The sequence below is a fragment of the Spermophilus citellus genome (genome assembly GCF_964194105.1).
Source record: "Spermophilus citellus genome assembly, chromosome: 12".
Lineage (NCBI taxonomy): Eukaryota > Metazoa > Chordata > Mammalia > Rodentia > Sciuridae > Spermophilus > Spermophilus citellus.
The window spans coordinates 14,173,556-14,193,282 of record NC_138198.1 but is presented as its reverse complement, the minus strand read 5'-3'; the positions used below and the strand labels follow the sequence as shown (position 1 = coordinate 14,193,282).

Below are 19,727 nucleotides of genomic sequence, written 5' to 3'. Positions count from 1 at the left end.
CTCTTTAAAAAAAAAGTTGACATTTTTATGTCTGTGTATGGAAAATATAAATATCATTTGATCAATTTGATTTTGTTGTCTTAACATATTTCTAAAACTGATCTCATTTATAATAACAGCCTTTCTGTGAAAATTCTTCACAGAAGAATTCATTCACACTTTCTTTTGACATTAGTGTTTCTTCTGAATTCCAGACCAAACAAACTTGGTAATAATCAAGCCCTGCCATTTACTGGATGCTTCATATATTTTCACAAAAAAATGAATACTCTTACTGCTATCCCATTATTTTGGGTTTTATGAATTAAGATATGAAAAACTCTTAGAGTGATATGTACACATTTCAAATTATCAAAAAGAATTGTTGGTTTTTGCTATTTAATGACACACATAAATCTTATTCAATATTTGAATATCAATGAATGATTCTTTTAGTGGTCTACCTCCTTGCAATCCAAATTTTTCTTGTATTGCTGTTATTGAAATCACCAAAGAGCTTGCCACATATTCATAAAACCAGGCTTCATCTTAGAACTACTGAATCAGGGTCTCCTTTTTATTAAATCTCTGATTCATGGTTGTACAATTAAAATTTGAGAATTACCCTTCCATAACTCTCTCATGTGAGGAATATACACAATTTATCCTTTGATATATAAAATTACAATTAAAATGTCTATTCTTGTGTGGATGCCTTAATTTTATATTTTACTTTATAAAAGTCAAGTATATGCACTCTTTTTGGACTTACGTCCCTTTTTCCTTGGAGTTAGATCATAGAGAGTATCAGTGTGTTCAAAAGTATCTCACTAAATATTGGAAGTCCCTCACTTACAAGACAGCCATTTCTACTAAATCTTATTTCAACTTCAGTTAAATTTAAAACTCTGTGAATGGTCATGTGGCCAATGTGCTATTTACATACAATTTCTATTCCAGAAACTATTGACATTCAAGGATGTGGCTATTGATTTCTCTGAAGAGGAATGGGAATGCCTGGAGCCTGCTCAGCAAAATTTATATGCAGAAGTGATGTTAGAGAACTACAGAAACCTGGTCTTCCTTGGTGAGGATGACTTCCTTTCAGAATTCCTAATTAATTACTATATATAATTCTCTTACAGAATATCTTTTGGCAACTTCTCTACAATAATAATTTTCAGATTTGTGCTTTCAAGAAAAAAGATAGGGGGCTGGGGTTGTGGCTCAAGCAGTAGCACGCTCGCCTGGCATGCGTGTGGCCCGGGTTCCATCCTCAGCACCACATACAAACAAAGATGCTGTGTCCGCTGATAACTAAAAAATAAAATATTAAAATTCATTCATTCTCTCTCTCTCTCTCTCTCTCTATCTCTCTCTCTAAGAAAAAAAGAAAAAAGATAGGGCATGCTTGGGTACAGATAGAATATTAATTATGTTTCTTTTAGTCTTTAATCTTTCCCTTTGTTGGTGTGACATCTGTCATGCTTTCAGATTGTCCTTTTCCTCCAGGGATACCCCAGTTCATCCCAGTTACCCACCACAGCACTTCCCTTTGCTTGTGAGGGTCAGCATGATCTGACAGCGCTTCCAGTATTTGTGGGTCTCTTGGATATTTCTGCCAATATTTGGAGAACTCTAAGTCAAACCATTGTAGTATATTAACATCATAAATTAGTTTCTCTTACATTATTTGTATATTTATTCATTAAAATTCCCTTATCAGAGCTCTTTTTGAATGCTAGTAATGGATTTCCTGTGAAGTTTTCTGCCATGTAATGAATGTCAAGATTCACAATGGCTGGTCTTTTTGGGTCTACAGTTACAGGTATAAATTGTATTTATACAAAAGGGTTTATAAAATAATGCATCTGTGGTTATTTACAATTTCGTTTTTTTTCTTTCATTTTTATAAAGTAAGTAGGCTTTCTCACATCAGTTATACTGTTTTATTTTGTGATTAGATGGCAATTTCCATCATTTCAAAAATTAGGACAATGGAAGTTGAAATTAAAATATGATTAAACCATGTTTCTGTTGCCAATAAAATTACATGTGCTTTTACTTGCTTTGATAAATATTACACCTGTTTTTTTTTAATGACTTGTATATTTTACCTGCATTGGTTTTTCATCCTGCCTATGTATATAGTAATGAAAATTTTCTATCTGTAAATTTAATGGAGATTGAATTCCAGGGTACTGTAATAATAAGCTACATCCCCTGCCCCTTTTTATTTATATTTGGAGAAATGTTCTAAGTTATCAAGGATGGGTTTGAATTTATAATCTTCCTGCCTCATAATTGCCAGAAGCAGAGGTTATATGCATAACCATCAATTACATATTGATGAATTTATTTTTATTTATAGGTTAAAACCATAGCATTTTAATGGTAGCTTTCAAAAATTTTGCAATTCCCTTTAACTTATGTATTGTTTGAAATTGTGATTTTGTTCAAAACCACAAAATAAAACTTGCTTTCTTCAATATATATATTTTTAAATTGGGCATAATATCAATAGATGTAGTTGTGTTTTAGTACATGGTGAGTTTAGTATATTGTACTTTTGATAAATGCTAATAGAATGAATGAAATGCTTTCTCAGCACACAACTGATAATTATGTGAAAAACTGCATGCATTAATTCACTACATTTATTCATTTTACCATATATATGTATTTTAAAATATGACATACTTAGTACATATATAAAATTTGTCAATGAAATAAGTCCACAAATAACAAAAAGTACAAGTTGTGTGTCTTGATTGCCATGTGTTGGCTTCATCCAGGTAATGTGGTCATAGGCCATGCTTGGTTTTATTGCTTCTTAAGCTTTTTTTCATGGTGAATCTTTTTGAAGCATGTGTGTTGTTTTTTCCAATTTAATATTTTTGTTCATATTTCTTCTTCAGAGTCTATAGTGTCTTTTTCCCTGTTGAACATCTCTGTGGTATTTTCATCCAAAATCTCTCTTACCTCTAGGTGTCTGTGTCATGGCAGTTAGAAACTAATTATCACACATTCTCCATGAAAGCCACACATATTTGTATAAGTTTTATATTTCCCTTATACTACTGAGAGTGAAGGGAGTTGATAGATTTTTTTTTTTTCTAATTGCACAATGCTAAATTGTGGAGAAGGGTAGAGTGTGGTTGATAAAAGGAACACAGTTTCCTTCCCTCTACTATATTCTTCTCCTTAGTAATGTACTCATCTTGGATCCTATGTTCTCTACAATGGTTTGGGCAGTCTCACAAATTTGTCTGTACATTTTTATTTAGTCTATGTATTCCTGAAGTAATGATTGTCTTGGATTTACTGCTGATGTCCTCACATGGGTACAATTTTGTTATCTTTGCTAAATATATTCACTCCAGTCTAATAAGTAAAATAATTGTTATTTTCGTTTATTTCAGCCACAACTTCTCATCATATCCATGAATCTCCACCAGAGCAGGAAATAAAATCTTTATTTCAAAAAATGATGAAGGGAAGGTAAGAAAATTGTGACTTTGACTATGTACAACTAAGAAAAATATGAGAAACTTAAAGTGAGCGTGAAGGTTAGAAATCATTACAAAGGACAAAGCCAATTAGCAGTGACTATTTGTAATGTAATGTAACTGCCAACAGACATCCAGAACATTTAATACAACAGAGAAGAATTCAATTTATGCCAGTTATTTTGAGGAGCTATGTATGTCTTTAAGAATACATCCACAGCAATTTTTGAAACTTCCATTTCCTCTGAAAGGAAATGTGGAAAATTTGAAAAGAGATCTATTCCGTGCTTTCGTTTTTAACTTGACCAATTTCAAATGCATTGAGTTAAAGTTCTAGTCAAACAATTGAGTAGAGAAGAGATTCAGAAGTAAAGGACACACAATATCGGGGGGTGGGGGTGCGACTAGGGAAGAATAGAGATACTTTGGATTATCAGAAAGAAGTGAAAGGAGGGGAGGGATCATAGGGCTAGGAAGGACAATAGAATGAATTAGACATTATTACTGTATGTGCATATCTTATTACACATTCATTGTAGCTCTACATCATGTACTACCAGAAGGATGAGAAGTTATATTCCATTTATGTATGATGTGTCAAAATGCATTCTACTGTCATGTATAATAATAAGAACAAATTTTAAAAAGTTAAGGACAAATTTCTAAAAGTGATCCTTTTGAGAGTTTCTTTACACAGTGTTATTCTGCAGTAAAACAATAATTTCTCCTTTTGCTCAAACATACAATTATAATAATTTTAGGGAGGTCCTTACTTACCCACTATTGTTTAATGAACATTCAGATATAGATTTATGGAAAGTATACTACATACATAGTGAAACAAGTAACACCTTTAGCCAAGTCTTTACCCTGGTTAATTACCAGTGTGTTTTTATTTGTGATAAAAATTTTGAATATAGAGACACTGATGAAAATTTAGTATTGGTTGCAATAAATCATTAATATGTTCACTTTTCCAAGACCCTTTACATAGATAAACAATGTGGGAAAGCCTTACTTCAGTGCTCAAAACTTACTACCCATCCAAATATTCATAGGCAAAACCAGCCTTGCAAGTGTAAGGTGTGTGAAGGAGCTCTTCATCAAACTGCAAAACTTACTCTATAGAAGAGAATTTATACTGGAAGGGGGTTCTATGGGTTTAAAGAATGTATTAAAGCATTTCATTGTTCAACCCTTTCTAAACCCCACAGATACCATGATAGTGATAAACCCCACAAATTTAAAGAATGTGGCAAAATTTTTAATCAAAGATCACCTCCTGTTAAACATCCGAGGATTTATGCTGGAAAGAAGCCCTGCAAATCTAAAGAATGTGGCAGAGTCATTAACAATTACTCAACCCTTTCTAAATGTCTCAGACATCATAGCACTGAGGGAAAAAAAAGCTCACTTGGCACTGAACACCTGATAATTTGTACTGGAGACAGATCTTACAAACGTAAAGAATGTGCCAAAGTCTTAAAAATTTTTTCAGTCCTTACTCAACACCAAAGTACTCATACTGCAGAGAAGCCTTACAAGTGTGAAGAATGTGGCAAAGGTTTTAATAGAAAATCATTGCTTACTGAACACCAGATAATTCATACTGGAGAGAAGCCCTACAAATGTAAAGAATGTGGCAAAGGTTTTAATCAAAGATCATATCTTAAAGAACACCATAGAATCCATACTGGAGAGAAGCCCTACAAATGTAAAGTATGTGACAAAGCGTTTACTAAAAGTTCCTTTCTTACTGAACACCATAGAATTCATACTGGAGAAAAGCCCTACAGATGTGAAGAATGTGGCAAAGATTTTAAACGAAGAATATTGCTTACTGAACACCAGAGAATTCATACTGGAGAGAAGCCCTACAAATGTGGAGAGTGTGGCAAAGCTTTTATTCGGAGATCATTGCTTACTCAACACCAGAGAATTCATACTGGAGAGAAGCCCTACAAATGTGGAGGATGTGACAAAGCTTTTAATCAAAGATCATATCTTATTTGCCACCAAAGAATTCATACTGGAGAGAAGCCCTATAAATGTCAAGAATGTGGTAAAAATTTTAATCAAACATCAAATCTTAAAAAACACCAGAGAATTCATACTGGAGAGAAGACCTACAAATGTGAAGAATGTGGCAAAGTTTCTAATCGAAGATCTTTTCTTACTGAACACCAGATAATTCATAGTGGAGAGAAGCCCTATAAATGTCAAGAATGTGGCAAAGGTTTTAATCACAGATCATATCTTAAAGAACATAAGAGAATTCATACTGGAGAGAAGCCCTACAAATGTAAAGTATGTGACAAAGCCTTTACTAAAAGCTCCTTTCTTACTGAACATCATAGAATTCATACTGGAGAGAAGCCCTACAAATGTGAAGAATGTGGCAAAGGTTTTAATCAAACGTCAAATCTTAAAGAACACCAGAGAATTCATAGTGGAGAAAAGCCCTACAGATGTGAACAATGTGGCAAAGGTTTTAATCAAATAACAAATCTTAAGGAACACCAGAGAATTCATACAGGAGAGAAGCCCTATAAATGTCCAGAATGTGGCAAATCTTTTATTCGAAGATCATTTCTTACGGAACACCAGATAATTCATACTGGAGAGAAGCCCTACAAATGTACAGAATGTGGCAAAGGTTTTAATCAAAGATCATGTCTTAAAGATCACCAGAAAATTCATACTGGAGAGAAGCCCTACAAATGTGGAGAATGTGCTAAAGCTTTTATTCGAAGATCATTGCTTACTCAACACCAGAGAATCCATACAGGAGAGAAGCCCTACAATGTTAAGAATAGGGCAGAGGTTTTAATGAAACACAAGTCTTAAAGAACAGAGAGAGTTCGTAAGCAGATGGATGACTCAGGAGGTTGGATGCAATCAAATAAGGAAGAAATCCCTAGCACCAGTTATGTGGCCCCTCCACAAGCAAATTAGAGGGATAAGGGATTTAAAGGAGCCCACATTTTTAGGAGGCCTGTAGCATGTCTGGGTACAGAAAGATCAGAGATCAGTCACTGTTATACTAACCTGAAAGGTATAATGTGCATAGTATCAGTATCCTAGGGCAGGAAAGAAGCCACTTCCCTCTAACTCCCTGCACAGGACAGAGGAGGGAGCCATTTTGCAGCTGTGCTGTGGGAATTGGCACCTGGGGGAGCCTATTCCAGGGAAACCCAACCTGGACCTAAACTACAAGCCAGGCAGACCCACATCACATGACAAAGAGAGTGCCTAAGAGATGAGGAGAACAAACGGGTTTAGAGGGGGTGATACAGGTCATGGAAACCCACCCTGTTGCCTTCTCTCCTTGAGTCCAGCAGTTCACAGGACAACCTGGGAGAGACTTGCCTACCCAGGAATTTGAAAGGACAGGAGTGGGGGTGATTGAGTTTGGAAATCAAACCCTAGAGAATAGAAAAATGGGGACAGTGGGTGATGCAGGGGACAAAAGATTGGTGCCTTAGACAAAAGGGGAACCGAGGGAAGATACTGGAGTTCAGTCCCTCACTGTGGACTGGCAACTGCTGGGACCTGTAGGTACACTGATTTAAAATCTTCAGGTCAATCACCATTCAAAAAAGAACATGGAGCCTACCTCAGCCTAAATTTCACTTCCAGGATCTCTGCTTTCAGGATCTCTCAGACACCAATGACCCCTCCCTGTGTGTGGCACAAACATCACACTCCAGCCCACCTCCCACCCAACACTGCTGAGAAGGGAAGCCAAGAATTTTTTGAACTCCAATGGAAACAGCTTTTTAAAGTTTTCAATAAAACCTTTAAATTTTTTTTTATATTTTGTTTACTGTGATCTGAGTGATTCATGGACAATTATACATATGCATATTTGTCTCTGCTCATTTCTAGCATTTTTTGGAGGTAGTTATTTTTTCATGGCTTGGCATTTTGAGGGCTGTTTGATTAGCATATTTTGGTTTTGTATTCTTTTAGTTCTAACTTATTTTTACTTTACATATTTTTTCTCACTTATCTATTTTCCTTGAGTCTCTTTCTTTAATTCTGCTAACAGCGAAAGTCTATTCTCTCTTTCACACTTCCTTTAATTTATTTCTTCTATCTTCTCTCCCCCCTCTTAACACCCCATACTACGATTGCTTCCATTTTCTCCCCATTCACCATGAAAATTGTAAACCCTTTTGAAAACTTACTGTTTTTAATGTGGACAAAACCACATCACATCATTTCTGTTTATTGTGATAAATAACATTGTAGACATCAAAACAGGAACTATTTGCTCTAATGCTGTATATTGTTTGTCTCCCCCTGTTATGGGCCAGGCTATATAGGAAATGACAAAACAGACTCCAATTTACCCTGAGACTCCACATCATGTAAGAAGTGCTTCTCCTGTGGGAACACCTGCCTCTGTATCCATCAGTTGTGGCGTAGCATAGTAAATTTGGCAAAAAAAAAAAAAAATTCTTATACAATGTAAAATTGTTCTCTTTTTGATTCCTGTATTTTTTGGGCAATGTACCCTGTCAGAGATTATCTAAACATTAGTAATCATTGTTTAACTTGTACTCAACTAGGGACATTTTGACCCACTCCCCTTTCTTCTTATGATTTTAGATCTCATGATATTAGTTTATGGTTTTGAATTGTAGTAACAGCCACTTATAATCAATATCGTTTTGGACTATAAAGGTATATTCAAACTCTAGGAGGGGGTCAAAGGTTGTAGACTTGCAGTCTGTCCTTGGCCCATCTGATGGTAAATCCAGACTACCACTTAATGAATCAAGTTTTCTTCTCCTGCTTTAATATCAACTTGGTGATTTATTGTAGTCTCATCACAACACCCCTAAGCTGTGAGGTACTGAAAACCTTCAAAGACACTATAAGTCTACAGGGTGGAAACTCAGCTGCATAAAATCCATACTGTTATATGGGTAGACACACAAACAATATGAATAAGCAAGGGAACAAAACATCACAAGCAAAGCATAATACTACAATAGCAGAATTCTTTGATGTTACAGTGGAAGAAATGCCAGAGCAGGGGTTTAGAAAGTTCATACTTAAACTGATCTGTGTGGCAAAGGACAATGTAAAGAGTGTAATCAGAAAATACAGGAAGTGAAAGATCACTACAATGAAGAGCGATTTGGGGAAAAAGTCAAGAAGAAATCCTCAAAATTTGGGGCTGGGGTTGTGGCTCAGCAGTAGAGCGCTCACCTTGCACGTGTGAGACCCTGGGTTCAATCCCCAGCACCACATACAAAAATAAACAAGTGAAATAAGGGTGTTGTTTAAACTAAAAAAAAAAATATTTAATAAATTAAAAAAGAGAAATCCTTAAAATTATGGAATCAATAAACGAAATTAAAAATTCAACCCAAAGCATCACTGGCTGAATAGACTATTTGGAAGATAGAGTTCCACACAAGAAAAACAAAATATGTAATTTTGAGCATAAGGTTGACTCTGAAGAAAAGATGTTAGGAGTCAATGAACAGAACTTCCAGGAAATTTGGGACAACATGAAAAGACCAAATATAAGATTTATGGGATAAATGAAGGCTCAGATACAAACTAAAGTAATGCATGATGTTCTCAAATATATCTGAAAATTTCCCATATTTTAAAAATTAAATGGAAAATCAAATACAGGCCTACAAAGCTTCAAATATGCAAAATTAAAACATGCTCCCATAGGCACATTATCATTAAATGGCCTGCCATGCAAAATAAGGATAGAATTTTAAAGGCTGCCAGAAAAGCTGACGGATCACATTTAAAGGGAAACCAATCCAAGTATTGGTTGATTTCTCAGTCCAGACTCTAAAGGCTAGCAGGTCCAGGAATAATATACACCACACTCTGAAAGAAAATGGATAGCAACCTAGACTATTATGCTCAGCAAAATAAAGCTTCAGAATTGATGATGAAATAAAAATCTTCCATGGTAAGTAAAAGTTAAGAGAATTCACAATTAGAAAGCCTGTACCACAAGACATATTCAAGAAAATGCTTCATGAAGAATATTTAGAATACCTATACAGTGTATTAAAATAAAATTGAAAACCAGCAAAGGGAGTAATTACACTAGAAGAATATCAAAGGAGAAAGTATTCAAATTAAAAACCATAAATAAAAATGGTGAGCAATAAAAAGTATTTCTCAGTATTAACATTGTAAAAATCAATCAAAAAGCTATAGACTAGCAGATTGGATTTAAAAACAAGACCCAACAATATGTTGTCTCCAGGAGACTCACCTCATAAGCAAAGACATCTGCAGACTCAATGTAAAAGAATGGGATAAACATTATTCACATGGATCTTGTAAATAAGAGGGGTTTCTATTCCCGTATCAGAAGAAGTGGACTTCAAGCCAGAGTTAATCAGAATGGCCAAATAGGTGTATTTCATACTGCTTAAGGGAATTGTATATCATCAAGATATAACAGTATTAAATATTTATGCCCCCAAATAATGAAGCATCTATGTACATAAAAGGAAATCCTTCTTGGGGCTGGGGATATAGCTTAGTTGGTAGAGTGCTTTCCTCACATGCACAAGGCCCTGGGTTTGATCCCCAGCACCACAAAAAAATTTCTCAATTTCAAGAATCAAATAGATCACACTGAGTGACTTTAACATTCGTCTCTCACCACTGGACAGATCCTCCAAATAAAAATTAAGAAGGGAGCTGTTGAACTTAAAAGAAATTTTGATAATTTAAACGTTACAGACTATATAGAATGTTTTATCCATCAAAGACTAAATACACGTTTTTAGCAGCACATGAATCCTTCTCTAAAATAGACTATATCTTAGGCCACAAACAACGCTTAGCAAATAAAAAAAAATAGAGATACTACCCTGCATTTTATCAGATCATAATGGAATGAAATCAATGATAAAATAAAATAAAACATAGAAGCTACTTTAACACCTGGTGACTAGGTAATATGATATTAAATCACCAATGGATAGCAGAAGAAATCAGAGGGGAAACAAAAAATACTTAGTGGTAAGTGAGAATAGTGACATGGTATATCAAAATCTCTGGAAACTGTGGAGGTTATTCTAAGAGGAAAGTTGGTTGCATGAAACTCATTCATTAAAAGAATACAAAGTCACGCGTGCACACACACACACAGACACACACACAAAGCCTAACATAGGTCTAGATAAGAATATCTAAAGCAGGAGAAGAGAGGAAATAATTAAAACCAGCCAAAGTCAATGAAATTGAAACAAAATTTAAATATCAATGAAACAAAAAGTTGACTCTTGGGGAAAAAAAAAAGCAAAATTGATAAACCCTTAGCCAAGTTAGCCAAGAGAATGAGGGAAATTTTTTAAATTACTAAAACCATGACGAAGAAGGAAGTATCATCATGGACATTATTGAAATACCAAAGAGAATGAAAACCTATGCTGAAAATTTGTATTTCAATAAAATAGGGAATCTTGAAGACTTCAACAAATTCCTAGAGATATAGACCCACACAAAATGAATTAGGAGGACACAGAAATTTTAAACAGATTAATGTCCAGCAAGGAAACTGAATATGCTATCAAAAGCCTACCAACAAAGAAAAGCTCAGGGCCAGATGGATTCCCTGAACTGTGCCAGACCTTCAAAGAAGAACACCAATCCTCATCAAATTATTTCATGGAAAAAAAATGATCCAGACACAGTAGCGTACACCTATAATCTCAGTAATTTAGTAAGGCTCTTTCTCTAAATAAAATATTCTTTAAAGGAGCTGGAGATGTGACTCAGTAGTTAAGTGCTCCTGGGTTTAGTCCCAGTATCCAAAACAAAAAAGAGAAGAGGGAATCCTTCCAAACTTGTTCCGTGCTAGTATCACATTGATACCAACAAAGACACATCAAGGAAAGAAAATTTCAGACCCATTCCCTGATGAACATAAATGCAAAAATCATTTATAAAATACTAGCAAATTGCATACAGAAATGTATTTAAAAGATAGTGCACCATGATCAAGTGGGTTCATCCCAGGGATGCAAGGTTGGAAACTATGGAAATCAAACATAATTAATCACATCAGTCTAAGAGACAGGAATCACATGATTATCTCAATACATGCAGAAAAAGCATCTGACAAAGCCCAGCACCCCTTCATGTATGAAAACACTAAGAGAACTAGGGATAGTAGGAACATACCTCAACATTGTAAAAGCTAAATATGCTAAACGCAAAGTCAACATCTCTGGAGAAAAATTGAAAGCATTCTCTCTACAAATTGGAATAATACAGAGATGCCCTCTTTCACCATTGCTTGGAACTCTAGCAAGAGCATTAGGAAAAAAATAAATAAATTAAAGGAATATAAATAGGAAGAGAAGAGATCAAACTATCCTTATTTGCCAATGACTTGATCCTGTATTTAGCATACCTAAAAACTCCACCAGAAAACATCTAGAACTCATAAATAAATTTAGCAAAGTAGCTGGATATAAAATTAACACCCATAAATCAATTGCATTCCTGCACATCAATGATGAATCAACTGAAAGAGAAAACTATCCCATTCACAATAACCTCAAAAAAGTACTTGAGAATCAATCTAACAAAAGAGGTGAAAGACCTCAACAATGGAAACTACAGAACACTAAAGCAAAAAAATCAAAGACCTTAGAAGTTGGAAAGATCTCCCATTTGCTTGGATAGGCAGAATTAGTCTTGCCCAAATGGCCATACTACCAAAAGTGTTAAACAGATTGAATGCAATTCCTATTAAAATGTTAATGATGTTCTTCATAGAAATAGAAAAAGCAGTTATAAAACTCATTTGGAAAAACAAAAGGCCCAGAATGGACAAAGCAGTTCTCAGCATGCAAAGTGAAGTGGAGGCATTGCAATGCCAGGCCTTAAATTAGACCACTAATCTAAGTAACAAAAACATCATGGTATTGGCACCCAAATAGGCATGAAAACCTGTGGAACAGAAGAGAAGACACAGACAAACCCACATAAATACCATTATATTATACTAGACAAATGTGCCATAAACATACACTGGAGAAAAGATATCTTCTTGAACAGATGGTGCTGGGGAAACTGGAAATCCATGTGTAGCAGAATAAAATTTAACCTGTATTTCACCCTGCACACAACTCAAATGGATCAAGGACAAAACCATTCAACCAGAGTTCTTGATTCTTCTAGAAGAAAATGTAGGCCCAAATTTCCATCATGTTGGCTTAGGAACTGTCTCAACAAGACTCCCAAAATGCAAGAAGTAAAATCAAGAATCAACAAATGGGATTGTATCAAACTAAAAACTAGGAAGCATGGCATTCAGGAAGTGGCATGGGTAGTTCAGGTGGCTTTTGGTCAAATTTATTGTAATATTCAGGAGCAGAAATATTTGAGAACCTTGGACATTAAAGGAAGGAGTAGAACTGGGGCTAAAGAAGTTGCAGTTGTTAAGGACCTTACTGCCACTAAAGGATGCAAAGACTTTGCCCATACTCTATAAAAAAAAGATGGCTTGAGGGCATCCCAGGAATTGGTAAGACCACAGCCATCTCCAACTCGGGGGAGTAAAAGTAAAAATTCCTTGAGAAGACACCAGGGAGGCACCCTTCTTGTCTGGGTGGGGGGGGCTAGGAAGTTTTTCCAACTTGCTCAACCACGTAGGCACTTGAAGGCCAATGCAGCCAGGGTCCCTGGATGCTTGGCTACTGCTCAAGAGGGTGGCAGACCTTGGTTTCAACAACATTGTGCTGGTTCTGAGGAATGAAGGGTGCTAGAGTTGGGGGACATGAAGGCTTACACCAAATCTCAAAGGAAGGCCTGGGAGGCCATGAAATGTTTAGCAGGGTCAGAGTCCCTTGGACACCCCCTCAGGGCTATGCATGGGGAAGGGAGGATGAAGCCCAAGCTGCAGTGGAGACCCCCAAGACTGAGAAATGTAAGTAATCATGGAATGTCCACTGAGGGAAGCTGCAGGAGTCAGGCAGACAAACTAACAGAAAAGCCACTTGGGCTATGACATACAAGGCTACAGGGGTAGAGCTACACAAGCCCTTTTAAGAGGACACCATACCATGTGCTCCAGATGCTGACACAGAACTGCAGGATTTGTTTGCCCAGATGGATTTTGGTCTTGCTTTGATCATAAGCCTTCTTTTTATGCCTCTATTTTTCTGAATGGAAATGTTTACCTGTACCTTTATATATTGGGTACTTATAAATAGCTGTTGAGTTTTATAGGTGCTTTTGGTGTAAGCTTGCCCTGAGTCTCAGAGCAGGCTTTGAACTTAAATTTTTGGGCAACCTTGGAAATGTTGAGACTATGGGGACCCTTGCGAATGGACTAAATGTATTTTGCATTGTGAGATGTTCATAAGCTTTGGGGGCAGGGGCAGAGGGTTATGGTTTGGATATCCCTCAAATTATGAGACAATGTGAGAAGGTTTAGAGGAGAAATGATTGAGTTATGAGAGGCTTAACCCAGTAAGTGGATTAATCCACTGATGGAATTCATTGAGTGGTAACTGAAGTTGGGTAGGATGTGGCTGGAGGAGGTGGGTCATTTGAAGCATGACTTTGAGGTATTTATTTTGCATCTGGCAAGTGAAGTCTCTCTCTCTCTCTCTGCTTTCTGATCATCATGTAGCCACTTCCCTCTGCCACATCTTTCTGCCATGATATTCTGCCCCACCTCAAGCCCCAAGGAATGGAGTCTGCCATCTGTGAATTGCGACCTCTGAAACTGAGCCCCAAATAAATTTTTCCTCCTCTAAAGTTGTTCTTGTCAGGTAGTTTAGTCATAGTAGCCAAAAGGGTGAGTAAAATAACCTAGTTTTTCTACTCCTTGCTATATACCTAAAGGGCTTAAAATCAGCATACTACAGATACACCGCCTCTGTTTATAGCAGTTCAATTCATGATAGCTAAGCTATGGAACAAACCTACGTGCCCTCAACAGATGAATGGATAAAGAAAATATGGTATATATACACAATGGAATTTTACTCAGCCATAAAAAAAATGACTTTATGAATTTGCCAATAAAGAGATGGATCTGGAGATTATCATGCTAAGTGAAATAAGCCAATCCTAGAAATCCATAGGTTAAATGGTCAGTTGAAATGTTGATGTGTGAATGATAACACACAGCAAGCAGTGGGGTGAAGGGAGAATAGAAGTTCAGTGGATTAGGCTGAAGAATGAAGAGAGGGAGATGGGATAGGAATAGGAAAGACAGTGGAATGAATCCAACATGACTTTCCTATACCTATATATAAATATGCGACAGTAAATCTCACCATCATATACAACCATGAGAATGGACCCTAATTAGAATAACTTACACTCCATGTATGTATAATATGTAAAAATACACTACTGTCATATATATCTGAAAAGAATTTTAAAATTAAAATAAAACCAAAAGAAAAATGTATTGGGGGGATTTTGTACTCAATTTTAATTTTTAAATTTCCATTTTTTGTTATTGAACTCAGGGATACATAACCACTGAGGAACATCCCCAGCCCTTTGTTATTTTTTATTTTGAGACAATATCTCACTGTGTTGCTCAGGGTCTTGCTAAATCATTGTGGCTGGCTTTGAACTTGTGAAAGTCCTTATTCAACCACCCAAGGATTACAAGATAAGGATTACAGGCATGGGCCACCATTCCCAGTTTACAGTGAATTTTTACTTGTATTCACATTATATATGCAATTTTTTACTAAATAAAAGTAAATGTCAACACTGTCATGTAACGAATCAAGTAATTATGTCAGATATCACACTATTCCACTTTACTAGAGGATCTATGCATCAGTAAAACATAATATTGGGTAAATAGTGCCTTAATATCCACATCTCCATTAATTCTTTCACACATTTTATTCAAACTGTATTTGGGAATTGCCATTTGCATAAATCAACTCTTTACACATTTTTTCTGTTTGTCATGATGAACAAATTAAGAGAGTTATAGGAATGATATAAGGATATGAAAATAAGCCCCAGATTTACATATCTTCAGTTTTAACGTTAACATCTTACTTTAAAGAGTGACAATACTTCTATAGGCCCTGCACCTCTGCAGAGTCATGAACTCATCTCAAGGCCATAGCACTTCCTCCCTTCAGGGATCTGGCCAGTATTTGTAGAGTAAGGAAGTGTCCTTGAGGGGATCACTAGGCCTCTAACTTGTATTTAAAGAGCCCCACTGGGAATAAGATCTCAGAGTCTCACCTGTGGAGAGGATGCTCTGCCTGGGACTTCCAGTCAGGACCCTGAAGTGTTGCCCCAGGACTGCCAGCTACAGGGCTTCAGGTGTTGGTGTTTACCCAATCTGGTGATGTGATTTCTTCTCTTTCTTTCTCAACTATCACGTTTGCTTTTGCTTCCATATTATTGCTAAAAGAAACATTACCCTATGTAAATTGAGTGTCTTCCTTGCCTTTGGGATCTAATGTACAAAATTCAGGAGGTGCACACGTGTGTAATGCTTTCACATCACAAATACATGTATGTGTTATATAATCTAATCAGTAATTAGCACATCTTTCACCTCAAATATTTTTCTCTGCTATGGGGAGAAATTTGAGGCTATTTTCTTACCTCTAAGTACATGGTGCATTATGAATAGCTGTAGTCACCCTGTTATGTAATTGCCTCTCTGCTTTCTGGCTTTATGTCTGTCCACATGATTTTTTCTTTCCCATCCTCCCAACACAATATCACACAGCATACTGTGACATAACAAAGTGTGTACTCCCCAGAGGCCAAACTGATGGAAATCCAGATCATCTTGATCCTCGACTTTCAGCCTCCTGAAGTTTTGAGTAAATGACTTTTTTTATTATAAAGTAACTAGCCTTGGGTATTTTCTTAGAGCAATAGAAAAGGGACTCTCACGGTGTCATTCAACTTAAATTTTATGTATTGTTTTTATACTTATATTTTTTTAAAAAATAAAAATAGGAAACTAGAATGTCTGTGGTAGTAGAGTGCATATTTACCTGTGTGGCTGAATTTACCATTTTTTCTTGTTATTTCACATGGGCTCAAGGTACTGTCTTTTTTATCCTTTCATTTATGCTTCATAGCTCTACTAGCATTTCTTGAGAGGTTGTTTACTCACAACAAACTGCTCAGGGTACAAATTCACCTGTGTCCTTTGAAGCCCAGTTTTTCCTTAAATAATCTTTCTTTTTTTTGAAAAGAAAGAAAAGAATGTTTATTGCTTTGCTCACAAAGGAGAAACACAGGGGACTCTTGTCCCAAAGACAGCGATTCTCCATCCACAGGATTAGGGGGCTTCTATAGAGGTGATTTAAGGGCTACATTCCACGTGTTCTCTGTTGGAGTTTTAATTCACTTGTTAAATTTGGGAGATAGTCAATTCTGAGTTCTTGTGATGCCATCCCCAGAGTCTGCATTATTTTTTCCTTTGATGGGTGTGCACTCAAGGACAGAAAAATCAGCCTAGAATGGGGAAGAAAGGTAACCATGTTTCCCCTGATATTAGGGAGGGGGAGAGATTAGGAGGAGAGGAAGAGAAAGACATTCATTTAAAAATAAGTTGTAGTGGGGCTGGGGTCTTGGCTCAGTGGTGGAGTGCTCATCTAGCATGCATGAGGCACTGGGTTCGATCCTCAGCTCCACATAAAAATAAATAAATAAAATAAAGATAAAAAAATAAGCTGTAGTGGCAGAACAGGAAGGGCTGTATTTAAAGCACAAAGTAGACCACTGTTGCATTTCCCCACTGTCAAGTTCTACATGCCATTTCTATGGAAAGATGGGCGACAACATCTCCAAACTGCTTCTTGCTGAAAGGGGGAAAAGTTGGAGGAAGTGACCCAGAGTCCTTGTTCTCTATCAGAGGGGCGTGGATGGTGAAGAACATTTATCATCATAGCCGTCCATATTTTGCTTCTATATTATTGCTAAAAGAAACATTACCCTGTGTAAATTGAGTATCTTCATTGCCTGTCTTCATTGCCAGACATCCACAGTGTGAGGTGGCAGGTGAGTGGACAAAGGCATACATAGGGCAGGGATCATGCTAAGACAACAATAAAGACAGCAAATCATTACTTTTTTGTAAACAATTAGCACAAAATCAATAAGTATTTCAGCCAGGCTCGGAAAACCACAAACATAGGAACTCATGATTATATCAGTGAAAAATAGATCAATTTTATCAGAGTAGGAAGTTAGGAAGATTTATTGTCTGAGATTAGACTCAAATCAATTCAGGACAAACTGTGACTATCTAGAGTCCTTTGAGATAATTATTATAAGGCATTCCCACACAAGAACCCTTACTTTATATTCTCCAGCCCTACTTACTTTTGGCAGGGCTGACACAAGTGTACATCATAAGTTACATTTTTCCTTTTAAATGTCCATGTAGGACTGCTGAGGCTATACTCTCCTGCCAGGTTTTTAAAAGCAAGTTGATCAAAACTGACCTTGTTTCTATCTACTCTGAAGAGTTGGCTGAGATTCCTCATATCACTCTTGGGGATATACACAAAACCTCCTTTAGCTTCCTCTACCAGTGGTCCCATCTACCTGGATATGGGTCAGGGTCCTGCTGTCCATATATGGCTTTTCTTGGAAGCATTAGGGACATTTCTGTCTCTGATGACCCTTCTGTTTGCAAAATGTGCACTGGTTGTCTTCTCTGGGCCCACGCAATCTCCCTGATCAGCAGATCAGATGACTCACCAGAGTTGCAGGGCCCAGATACGGGGTCCCATCATTCACTGGGTCCTGGCTGACCTTAGAAGGCAAGGGCCAAAATGTTGGCTGCTTTTCCCTTGGCCCTTTTACTTGACTTTGGTCTCCAAGTTTTCAGTTGTAAACACCCAGTAAGCCAAGTTCTCCAGTTTTAAAGAAGGAGTAACTTTAATATCTATAATTTTATAATTACCTCTTTCATTAATTGGGGATTCTATTAGTACTGGAAGTCAGAATTATATACTATCTTTTCTATAAATGATGGCTTGTTATATCAAATTAACCCAGGTTGGTTTTTTTTAGAAACACCATCTCTGCAAAATACTAACAGGCAACAGTTATAAACTTTACAAGGAAAATATAAAATGAAATTAACAGAGCAAAAACATTCAGTTTGTATAATAACTATGAATCAAGAAAAATTATTTTTATAATCTTCTACCTTACTTAGTTATATATTATATCCCCTTTTTCAGATCACAGTAATCTTTACAACAAAAATCAATCTTTTGAACACAACTTTAGATGAGCTGAAGCCTAAACTATTTTGCAGCCATTCTAACATGGAGTAAGGTGGTGGCACAGCCTTATCTCAGGTAAGGAAAGGAACTTCACAAATTATACAACATCACATCTGAAACATGAATCAAAGAAAGGCTAAGAGAGCTTTTAACTTTCTTTTTGGGTAAAAAGTGCCAAAATGCTTCCATGTTTTACAATGTTCCCTTTAAACAGATCAGGCTCTCCTTATTATCTTTCAAAAATACATGTAAATTCCAATTCCAGTGTGAAGAGTAAAACAAAATTGTATATGTAATTTATTGATAACAGGTTATTTTATCCAGCTATAAAACAGAAAATGACAGGAATAAATACCAACCCAATTTGTTATTTCTATACCCATCTGAGACTATTGCTTCAGATAATTTTAGTTTGGAGACACCAACTTGGCAAAGTGCTCTCCTAAGCTTTAGATTTAACTAAGTTTAACTTTTAAAGTACAATTTAGAATCCAGAGTATATGGTAAAAAATAATCACAGGTCTGCATGGATAAATAAAAGGATAGCCTTAAATCTCAGACATTTAGGAAACAGTATTAAGGATCAAATTACCTTAGTCAAAGCAAACAGATATAAGACAGGTCTTCAAATGACAGTGTGGCCCTTCTATGTCAGACACAATGTATAAAAGAGAGCACTTATTTGTTATCTTGCCAGTAAACTTACATAAACTTTTACTTTATAAACTTAGTACCTAATTCTGAGACAAGGCTTAGACAGATATAGTGAGAGGCATACATATACCTAGTCACATGTATTTTGGATGTCAACTATATTGTTATAACCTAAATAACGGTTGTTTGTTTAATCAGTTACAAAGTAATCATTTAAGACTTTAAAACAGGTACAAACCCTAATTCCTTTAAGACTTAGTTTCACCCAGTAATAAAACCTAACAGATACAAGAAATTTATCTTAATAAAAGGAGATTGATGTTTC

At 36.1% G+C, this 19,727-nt stretch overlaps 1 protein-coding gene across 4 annotated transcripts in view; it reads left to right on the top strand.

Moving 5' to 3' along the window:
• LOC308632076 (uncharacterized protein) overlaps positions 1 to 19,727 on the top strand; it is a 95,449-nt gene that overhangs the window by 8,139 nt on the left and 67,583 nt on the right. The window contains exons 2-4 of one of the 4 annotated variants that reach the window (XM_081263720.1): positions 940 to 1,066; positions 3,402 to 3,480; positions 4,703 to 7,293. The exons of 2 other annotated variants lie outside the window; for them this stretch is intronic. In XM_081263720.1, coding sequence (XP_081119846.1) covers positions 940 to 1,066; positions 3,402 to 3,480; positions 4,703 to 6,335 — 1,839 coding nt within the window. In that variant the 3' untranslated portion in view covers positions 6,336 to 7,293. Of the gene's footprint in view, positions 1 to 939; positions 1,067 to 3,283; positions 3,324 to 3,401; positions 3,481 to 4,702; positions 7,294 to 19,727 lie in introns of those variants that run through there. One more of the 4 variants, XM_081263721.1, reaches the window with a different exon arrangement.